This window comes from Urocampus carinirostris, chromosome 19, assembly GCF_059441175.1.
Source record: "Urocampus carinirostris isolate Australia breed hairy pipefish chromosome 19, RoL_Ucar_1.0, whole genome shotgun sequence".
Lineage (NCBI taxonomy): Eukaryota > Metazoa > Chordata > Actinopteri > Syngnathiformes > Syngnathidae > Urocampus > Urocampus carinirostris.
This window is the reverse complement of record NC_142367.1, coordinates 14,054,090-14,065,160: the sequence shown is the minus strand read 5'-3', so window position 1 is coordinate 14,065,160 and position 11,071 is coordinate 14,054,090. Positions and strand designations below refer to the sequence as shown.

Here is an 11,071-nt window from a genome sequence, read left to right as displayed (position 1 = left end):
GGAAGGGGGGGAAATAGAACAAAAAAGAAAAATAATACCAAAATGAAAAAGTAGTGAAAAGCTGAGAAAAAAAGAAACATAAGGAAGAGAAAAAGGAAGGAAAAATTCAGAAAAAAACAAAAGAAAGAAACAAAGGAAAAAAGTAAATAGATAACAAAAAGAAAAAAATAACAGCTAGGAAAAAATAAACACAATGAGATTTTTTTAAAGGAATAAAAAAAAATAGGGAAAAAGAAGAAAAAGTTTGTGTTGCATTCAAATCATTTCCAATTATACCAAGTCAATCTTGTTGCCAACATCGTACGTCCACTAAAAAATGTGATTAAATACAGTTCTGTACCGTGCAACCGACTAAATAAGCCCCCAAAATTGTTAGTATTATGCGACAAAAGATACCAGGAAAAAAAAGAAATTGAAATCTTGTGCAAGAATTTTTGTAAAAACAAATGATGTTTGTAGGCCATACAACCTTTGCAATAATACATTAATAATGCAAAATGTGCATTGCCGGAAACTCAGCAAAATGTAACTTGATGTCAAGTTTTGGACATGTTTGAAAATGACTAAGTTGTCACACTTGGGATTGCTGTTGCTCAGTGTTGTTTCAAGGATTGCTCACCGACTTTGTGTGAACGCTCAGACCCGTGGAAAATTAGAGGGAACATTGCCAGTGAACAATGGTGGATTCTATAACTTAATGCTGAGTCTACTGATAGGGAATTTAAGAAATAATGTAGGTGTTTTAAATGGAGTTTAGTTTTCAATCGCAACACTCAGAACTGTGAAGGACAAGTGCCAAACACTATTCCAACGTACTGCCAACATCATTAGGTGTTATTAATAGATTAAATCACTTTTTACTTATCTTTATGCCTGATGACTTGAATGTACACTGAAAATAAAGGGTATGGCCAACTTGTGGTGAATGTAAGTTTAGACAACTTCATAGAGGTGTCCTTTTTAAAAAAGTTTTTGGGACAATGCATTTATATGTAAAAAGTGATGTGTTTGAATATGAACAGTGAATATTTATTATAAATGCAGTGTGTTATCAAAATATGAAAGTGATGAGAGTTATTACTTGTAAATGATCTTCTGGTTTTTCAATGTGTTTGCAATGAAATAGACAACATTAATGTAAAATGGTTTTCTATTATCAGATTTTTTACCAAGAGCAAATTTACAGTCAAAGTGTTAGACCAACAGACTCCATTTTGGCTGAAGATTGCTTAATAATCCTTTATAGGGAAGCTCATCAATCTATGTTGATAGATAGATTCACACGCACCTTTCTTCGTGTGAATCTTCTCCTACGCACCTTTCTTCTCCTCACCCAGCACCGTCTGCACTGAAGGTAAATATGTTATTCTTGTTTGCAGTATTTTGTGACACTTTTAAAAAAGAACTTTGCTCGCACCTTGCTTTTAAACCATTATTTAGGACAAAAATGAGCCTCAACATTCTTAAGTAACGACAGGAGGGAGACAAATTTTAAGTGGCACAAATATATTGATGTGGGACACAGGCTCTGGTAATATTATTTCAAACAGTTTATCAAATTAACATCACCCAGTGAAAAAAAAATGTGCTAAAGAAGTAAATTTTGTCTGGAGAGCGTCTTTGGTGGTTTTGTTGAATTTTGTCTTAAAATATACATTTTAGCGCTCAAAAAAAAAAAATCTAAATACTCTAGCTTTTATGGGTCTTTGGGTCTAAAAGGGTCTTGATCCCTGTTTTGGATCAACAATTGCTTTTGCTGCTCTCTCCTGGAGAGATTATATACAAATCGAAGAACGGCTGACTCGAAAATAAAATACAAAGTGCAAACAGAGCCACAAGACCAACTTTATGACACATTTTTTAAACAGCAGTAACCAAAAAGTAATATTTTAAAGTTACTAACAAAGGAAAACAGAAATTTTAGAATTATTTGCAAAAGGTGACCTATTACTCTGTCTCAGTCAATGCTGAGTAACCATCCAATCAGATGTTTGGTGGGTCTGGAGTTTTTATGACTTCATCAGGAATTTCTTGTCCGTTCACATTACAAATATGTTGTTGCGGGTGTAAAATCTCTCTGGGCGTCACTTGTCCAATTTTTATGACGAATCAATGGCAGCCGCAGCTCAGAGCCACCATGTCGTCATACTGCTTCAGGACCACATTCTCTTCATCATCAAAATACAATAAACTGATGGACTGAAGCTTGTCAGGAACACAGCAGGGCGTTTCGACTTGATCCACCGACAGCCTGAGCGCGTTCATGATAGAGCGCACTGTGGCGTGGTTAGTGGCTCGTAAGCTGCCTCCCAGCGGGAATGGACAGGAGCCCTTGCAGTGATAAGCGTTGTAGCCCCGCGGCGAGATGATCCAGCCTGACCAACCGATCTCCTCAAAATCGACAAAGAGGGAGACCCTCTGGCAAGACGGGGAATGGCCGCGGGGCATGTGCACTGGGGCTCCACGCCGCCTCCTAGTAGGGTTGTTGTGGAGTTCTGGATTGGTAACGGAAGGATGAATCTGCCCTGAATGTGCACAGGATTAAAAACCATGTTGAACCATGATTATCTCTCCAGATATATTCGTGAAATGTGGCCATGTAATGACAAAATACTCTTTGAACCTACAAACTGTAACCATTTAGATCCCGAGTTAGGAGAACGGCAGGTTTTATGTTTTTGTCGTACGACTCACCTGATTTATAGTATCAGCAAGCTTTGCAGTAACTGTCAGAATCTACCTTCCCCCAGAGGTCGCCTACCAGGGGGTGTCGGGGGACTGCGCAAACCTGCATCCAATCTTCCCCACTCGATTCCAAACATTCCTAGTTTCTATAGCGCCTGTACCTGAGAACCTATGTTGTAAGGTCAGTGCCAACGTTAAGTCAAGTTTGTTTTTTGTTTCTTGTTTTTGGTTTGGACAATTTGTTTGCTTCTCTTTATTACTTTTTATCTGGGTTTTGTTATTACACATATTTGAGCATAAGGGCTTCTTTTCCTGTGCCTCTTTATATGAGTCCACCATGAGATCATAACAGATAACCATCAGGGTTAAAATAGCTTGCTCTAATCTTGGTATGATGGTTAGATGACATTGAAAAGCCAAGATCGATTTCATGACATTAGGACCAAAATGGTCACCTTTTCAGCATTTAATCTTTGTCGGAATACAGTTAAAATTCAATATGTTTAATTATACTCAATTATCATGTGTTTAAGGTTTCATACTTACCAAAGTATGACTGATTGGACGCTCCTGTCCTCCCATCATCCGAAAATATAACCAAATACGCGTTATTGTCAGATGTTTCTCCGTGGAGCTTGGATGACCCAAGATCAGAGTTCATCCAAGTCCCAGACGGCAGCGTGGTCACCACAAGGATACCGTTATTATCCTGGCTGTTCCTAATCCACTTGGACGCCTAAAAAAGTTGAATGATTTGGGTTGAAATCGTTTGACAGTGGTGATGGGAAACAAACAAAGACTACCAACTGTTTGTGTGACGTTGAAGATTTCCCATCCTTGGGTGTAAAGAGGAACAAGTCTAGAGGTGATGAGGTTTCCTCGCCATGGTTTTACTTGGCTGTCCAACATTTCATATAAATCCACCTTGGTGGTAACAAGTTGTATTAGTTAAGAACAATCCGGAGTTGTGTTTCAATATATATGATATGCAGGTATACATAAGTGTAAATGCTAGTAAGGGAGAAAACATAATGGCAAAGATTTTGATTGAAAATGTTGTGTACCTTATAGAAATGGGACCTGTACAACTTTCCCAAGAAATGCTTCTGTTTTTTTCTAAACCAACGGAACTCGGATTTTATCATCCTCTCGTCTCTTCCGAAGGAAGACAAGTTGAAGAAGTGGAATCTCTCGCCATCATGACCTGAAATAATAATAACCGCTTTAAAGAGTGGCGTACTTTAGAACACATGTTTTACAAAAACATTGAGAAAATAAAATGCATTTAATTATAAAAACAACAAAAAAGTGCTATTTTAAGAGTAAATATATTTGGTGAAAAGAAAAAAAGTCAACTAGCAGTTTAAATTCTGTCTGGTCAACACATTCTCAAGATAATAGGAAGAATATTGACATACAATAGCGCGTGCATTGATTGGAGTACTAGTGTCAAAACTATGATCCGGGCCATTTGTGGCCCAAATGTTATTCAGCAGGAAAATACAGAAAATTATGAAAAGGAACACTATAATTTCCAATATTTTTAGATATTGAATAACATTAATACATTAACGTCTAAATATTTTATCTAAAACAATAACAAAATCTCCTGATTTCGGTAAAATGTCACACAGTAAAATATCACTAACCTTTATCTTTAAAGCTCCTTACTACATTCCCCTCCAAAATCTGCCTCTGGCTTTTTTCCATGCTGTCCGTCACTGACAAGGCCTTGAACAGATCCAACATGAACTTGGGCGCATTCTTGTGCGGGACAGCCATTTGGACCTCATCTTTCAAATCAAACTTTTCTGTCAAATTGCGGCCTGCGTCCGTCGGCAGCTCGGAAGCACAGCTCAGCATAAGGGTAAGCATGAGCCAGACGTGAGCAGCTCCTCTTGACATACCGGCAAGGGGCAGACTGGGAAGGGCATCTGCAAGGGCTGCATGTGATAAGGGCGCCCCGAGCCATTTGACGACACTATTCAGCTAACATCAGTGGATGATTGGAGTCTGATTGATGACGCAAACAAAGGAGAGGTGATTGCTTGAAAGTGAGTCGTTTGGAGATAAAAAAAAATAATTAACTAAAGAGAAACGTAAATACCACACGTGACCGCCAATTCATGTACCATTTGCAACAAGCAAGCAAGATATATTTGTCGTCACTAAGCATCTTTCAAAATGATAATGACAATAATTTGGAGATGAATTTAAAATGTCAACTCAAACGATTAATAAGGAACTATATACAGTAAAAGGCTCACAAAATATTTGCTTCATAAATACTTAACTTATCACTGGAGGAAGCCCATGAGTTGTTAGAAAAAGGTCCCCGGTTCGAGACCAGGTTGAAACATAGGTTGACCCGAAGAGGGATGGGCACCACTAGGCTTTACTTGCCCAAGATGCACCACAGGAAATGTTTCCCCTACAATCCTAGTGGTTGAGGGATCCAAAGAGACAAACAAACCAAAAGGTACACAAAATAAAAACTTACCGTATCTTCCGCACTATAAGGCGCACCTAAAATCTTTTTTTTTTTTTTTTAAAAGCTGACTATGCGCCTTATATTCCGGTGCGCCTTATATATGGATCAATATTGAGCCGCGACAGGTCTCGCAATTTACGGTAAGCAGCCACCGACGCCATTTTTCGCGTAGAAGAAGAAGTGCGCTGTGCATACTGGGAAATATTAAACAACGATTCTCTTTTATTTGTGCGTTTGTATAAAGAACCTGAAATGGCTCCTATTAAGAGACACGCTTACAACGCAGTTTAAACTCAAGGCGATCAGTCACGCAGTAGAACACGGAAATAGAGCAGCAGCAAGAGAGTTTAACATTAATGAATCGATGGTGCGGAAGTGGAGGAAGCGTGAGGATGAGCTGCGCCAAGTAAAGAAGACTAAACAAAGTTTCCGTGGCAATAAAGCGAGATGGCCACAGTAAAAGGACACACTTGAACAGTGGGTTGTTGAACAAAGAGCAGCAAGTAGAAGTGTCAGTACAATCACTATTCGAATGAAGGCAACAGCGCTGGCACGGCAACTCGACTCGAACACTGCAGAAGAAGTATTCGAGGGATTCGTAGATGAGGAGCTGATAGAGTGAGCTTTATGTTTTTCTTTTGTGTGTTTACGTTTTACATTTTACAGTTATTATGTTATTGCTTTATTGTTATTGTTTTTGCACACTACGAGTGTCACTATATTGCGATTGCACTAACGTTTAATTTACCATAACAGTATCAGACGTTTTTTGCGTGTTGACTAAATGGAGGAAAAGTAAAATGTTATGCCTTGCTGTTGTTCAAAGATGTTAAAGATGTGTCACGAAAATGCTTTACCTCAGAGAAAATAATAAAACAGCTGTTTATTCATTTTGGGAGTGAATGGAGTTGTGAAAAACTTGTTTGTTATCTATTAATAAAGTTTGACTGACATATCTGACTGTTTTGTTGACATTCTCTTTAGCGCAGCACCATCTAATGGTTGCATAACGTAACTACATCCTCTACTGTAGCGCCTTATAATGCGGTGCGCCCTATGTATGGAAAAAGTTTTAAAATATATCATTCATTGAAGGTGCGCCTTATAACAAGGTGCGCCTTATAGTGCGGAAAATACGGTAATTCAGTAAAAAAATACAGAGATTTGAATAATGGGTAAACAAACATTAACTATCATACCAATGTCATTTTTTAAATATTTTTTTGGGTTGAGAAATTTGTATTTATTTTACATAGCAGAATCCGAACCTAGTAGTTGCCGCCATGTTTGTCTGGCTTATTGCTGCTACGCTGCAATCATTTGGCACTGGTTTTCTTTCTCATTAGACGATTCGGTGCCATCTAGTGTTTAAATATTACTCAATTAATATTTAAAGTGGCACTGAAACTGTTTCTAGTCTTTGTATTTAAACCAAGGGCCACCACCTAGAGGGGTAAACAAATCCCTTCATTTTCTCTAATTTTCTAGTAGAAAATGAGTATTTCATAATTACTATGAAGTGGCATGGTAAACTACAGAAGATTCTATTTGGTGGCTCTGGAAAATTATTTTTAAATTATTGAACAAAATAAGTAATGTAGAAAAAAAAATGTATCTGTAACTCACTCATATTATTTAAATAAATAAATGTTTCTGTGGTGCAGTAGTTAGCAGATTCGTCAAACACCGACCGACCGACAATTATATCTCAAATGAGTTGGTTGGTTGGTCGGTCGGATGCCTTAACCACACTGGCCGTAGGGGCACCATTTCCTGTGGTGTGTCTTGGGCAAGAACAACCTCGTGGCGCCCATCCCTCTCTAGGCCATCTCAGATGAGTACATCTACTAAACTGCAGTGATATATCATTTTCAATAAAGTAAAATATTAAACCAAGACATATATACCAACATCAAAAATACATATATATTTCATAAACATTAAAAAAAAAAATCACTGTGCGGTTTGACCAAAGTAAAGTTTTTCTCGATCATGCCCCCCCCATGGCCATCAGTCCGTTATCAGTGTGAAGCCAGTTGTAAGAAAGCAAACGAAACACGAGAGTCATGACGCACATGATGCGCATTGTTACCGGCCCATGTGCCCCCCACAAACACATTGGTCGCTTTGTCGGAGAGGACCCCCTCCCACCGGGTTTGTTTGAACAGTGACAGAGCATGACGCTCATGACCCCCCAATATGGGAATTATTCCCCAATGATCTTTAATCAATCACATGGAATGAAGAGCATCAAATACTCAGCGGCATTAGGTTGTTGACATTTTTTGTACTCAAATTTGTGTAGGGGCCCCATTAGTCAGTTTTAGGCCCTTTCATATTGAATGGTGTGATCACTGTAGTGGTCATGCTGTCAAATAACACGGGATAAATTCTACAGTCAAAAAAAAAGATAAGTTATAGTTGGTTGGATTTAATGGGACTAATAAAACAGGATGCATCCTGCAGTCAAAAAAAAGATGAGTAATGGTTTATTGAATTTGAAGACGTGACAGCGAGGAGAGGTCCTATTATGTTCATGTCGTGTGTGTCAAAATTGAGAACTACCCCACATTAAGACCTTTAAGACTAGAGCTTTTCACTTTACCTATTTCATACCTGTCAACCTGTACGGTTTTGCCGTACAAAGTACGTTTATTATGCATTTTAAGACATGTACGATGCACAAGAAAATCTGTACGGAAAAACGCAAATTTGTCAATTATGGGTACCATCCAGGATACACCGACTATCACGAAACGGCAAATCAATCAAGTCAAACGAGTTCGTCGCGGAAGCCTCTATCTCGGTATCGTTTTTTTCATTGAAAACGAAGCCAGGGGGTTGATGGAGTGAAAGGAAGTCCGTCTCTTTTTGGAGAACCGGCTTTTTCGGCTCAATTAAAGATAGCCGGCTCTCAAATGGCTCACTTGCTTTGATGCATTATATTACAAATTATTATGTTGTATAAAGAAGTTAAGAAAAAAAGGAAGTATAAAAAGAGAAAATGAAAAAAGACAGGTTTGTGGTTATCCATTTAATCAGTACATTACCAACTATAATGTAATGCAGTAAATGAATTCATAATCTGAATAAGAAAATGTATTATTCTACTTAATTATATTTGCATGTATTTTTCCTTCTACAGTGAACGTCCAAGCTACTTCAGTTTTGAACTTTTTTTTTTAATAATAAACCCCATTCATGTCGTCGAGCAACTCACTATCTCACAACAAAATGTTAATTAACAATATATATGATATAACGAAACACATGGACAATATAACATGTTAAATTACATAAACACGTTTGTAAAAAAAAATATGGTGTAAGATTATTTTGTATTTTGTAAGGGAAAATACAACATTTTGTAAGGGCATGGAGCCCTGAAGGTTGACAGGTATGTATTATGTTCATGTTGTGTGTGTCAAAATTGAGTAAAGTACACTCCCAGGATAGGGCTACCTCACATTAAGACCTTTAAGACTAGAGCTTTTCACTTTACATATGGATTTGGATTCTTTGTAAACCAAGTTACATATTTATTTTTTCCATATTTTGCTTAACATATTTCTGTTCCTTCAAAAATGTTATATAGCTGCTGTTATATTTTACTAGTTTTTTGTGCTCTGTACACACCCTTGAGACTTTTTGTGATAAAGGGCTGTACAAATAAATATGACTTGACTTGAATAAGAGGTTTTTCTCGACCATGTTTCCCCCCTAACAACAATTCAGACAGGAATAGTGCCTCCTACTGTTTGTTGCTTGGTAGTGCCAAAGAGGAAGCTAGGCGGGACACATGACGTCGGTCGACATAAGGGACTCAACTCGTACTCCAATAGAACCTGCAATGACATGAAAAAACGTCACCTCATATCAATTATTAAATCAAAATATTTAATATTCTATCCTGTCCCCCCCCCCCCCCTGTTTTTCCACAAAGCGGGCCCCATGTACCTTCTTGAGTCCAGTTATGTGACATAACCTAAAGCTTGAAATGTTGCTGGATCTTGACTAATAAAATATATTTAGTAAAACTTGAAATGAATGAATAAATACATATAAAAATTATAAAAATACAAAAAGAACGAATTCACAACTTTACAAAGTAAGTTAGCCAACAAATACGGAGGCTAGGCTAGTGTCTTGAGTTTCGTTTACGGCTACTATTTATGCCGGGTTGGAAACACCGGCGCCCTCTATCGCATCTACTGGAAAATTTGGGCACTACAAGTCAAGTCAAGTCATTTTTATTTGTATAGCCCTTAATCACAAAGAGTCTCAAAGGGCTGCACAGGTTATTGCACAGACTATTATTACACAATCCCCTGATCTGAAACCAACATGAGGGCAAGGGAAAACTCAAAATCCTCAACATGAGGAAAATGAAGAAACCTTGAGAAGGGACCGCACATGTGGTAATTCCCCTTTCAGAATGACCAGACTGCAATGGATGTTGCAATTACAAATAGTACAGAGATATTGTCAACAAAAAATATAGATTATTCATATGCTATAGAGTAGAAGTGTGTTTTAAGCTTAGCGAAAACACCTGTTCGGCAACATCCATTTGTTTTTTTAGATGACGGTTTGAGCCAAAGGCTTATAGGAGACCGGCCCAAGGGCGTATTCGCGTGGACAGTGGAACGTGTTTCGACCGATTTAAAGAAATCATCTTTTATCAACTATATTATGGGATTACTTTAAAAACGCTGTTCGTCCCCAACAATATAGAGTAGTAATCAATGTTTTGTCCTCATCAATATTATGTGATCACCAGGGTTTTTACACCCAAACCTGACCCACATAGTGATAAAGAAGGTATTTTAAAGAACGGAACAGCAGCGAGCTCTTACGATGAAATTTCATTGGTAAGAAATTCAGCTGTATGTTGATAAGTTAACAAAAAAACACTTTACCATTGTAATTCAAAGGAAATGTTGGTTTAAGATCAGGTGATGGTGTAATTGTAATCCTGTGCAGTCCTTTGAGACATTTTTGTGCTTAGGGCTATAACAAATAAATGTGACTTGATTTGAAAATTATATAAAGATTGTAATATAGATGAAAATAGATTTACCTATGTACAGTATCAGTAATTTGAAATCAAAATTGCATTTGCCTTCCCAACAAATTGTTATGATTTACATCAAAATCCTCTGAAACAAAACATTAGTCCATGCAACTTTGTTGATGACAATGTTATTGTCAATAGACATGAGAATTCCCTTTTTAGTGTACATGAGCGTGAAGGCCTTCAAAATTCCAAAGAGCTTCTTAGCCTAGTTTTCACACATTTTGGAGCAGAGAAGCTCTGCTCACATGCAACCTGGGTACAGGAAATGGTCAACAGGAATTTATATGCCAGCCCAATTGCATGGTAAGCAACTGTGATGAGGTTGTACTTTGAGAGGACTTGCTTTTTCTTTTTCATTTCTTTTTTTCTCATTTATTCTTTGCTCCCCTAAGCCTTTTTCTTATTTTTTGAGCATTTTCTTTTTTTTTCCTGCTTTTCCTTTATTTTTCTTATTTTTCTTGTATTATTTTAATTATTGTAACATTTTTCTTTTTTTCTCTCTTTTTGCCTTTATTCTGTTTTTTCATCCGTTGTTTCTTTTATCAAAATTGTATTTTTTTTCTTTTTTAGTTGTATTTGTCCCCGAAAAGTCATTTTGTGCATAATGTTATGTAATAATTCGAAATATATGGATTAAAGCAAAATTAACAATTTGAAGAGCCATTTGGAAGCCGAAAGGGCAAGCACTTTTTAGTGAGCCGAGTCATAAGAGCCACTTCTTGAAAAATAAACGGAAATCCTATCACAGCTACCTTATTTGAGTGATAGAAGCTACCTGGTAAAGGCAATTAGCTGCTAAATTCTGCAAACACGTATAA

At 37.3% G+C, this 11,071-nt stretch overlaps 1 protein-coding gene across 1 annotated transcript; it reads right to left on the bottom strand.

The window, feature by feature from the left end:
• Positions 1-1,825: 1,825 nt before the first annotated feature.
• On the bottom strand, positions 1,826-6,886 carry LOC148347401 (bone morphogenetic protein 4). The gene is made up of 5 exons (XM_088323549.1): positions 4,335-6,886; positions 3,750-3,889; positions 3,493-3,609; positions 3,232-3,421; positions 1,826-2,525 (listed from the first exon to the last, which is right to left on the bottom strand). The coding sequence occupies exons 1-5, from the start codon at positions 4,588-4,590 to the stop codon at positions 2,110-2,112; spliced, it is 1,119 nt and encodes a 372-aa protein (XP_088179675.1). The 5' UTR covers positions 4,591-6,886; the 3' UTR covers positions 1,826-2,109.
• Between the last annotated feature and the right edge of the window lie 4,185 nt (positions 6,887-11,071).

Coding starts and splice junctions, on each gene's coding strand:
- LOC148347401 (XM_088323549.1), bottom strand. CDS start 4,590: ATGTCAAGAGGAGCTGCTCACGTCTGGCTCATGCTTACCCTTATGCTG. Junction 3,610..3,749: donor ACAGGTCCCATTTCTATAAG/GTACACAACATT, acceptor GTTACCACCAAG/GTGGATTTATATGAAATGTT. Junction 2,526..3,231: donor GTCCAATCAGTCATACTTTG/GTAAGTATGAAA, acceptor GTGCACATTCAG/GGCAGATTCATCCTTCCGTT.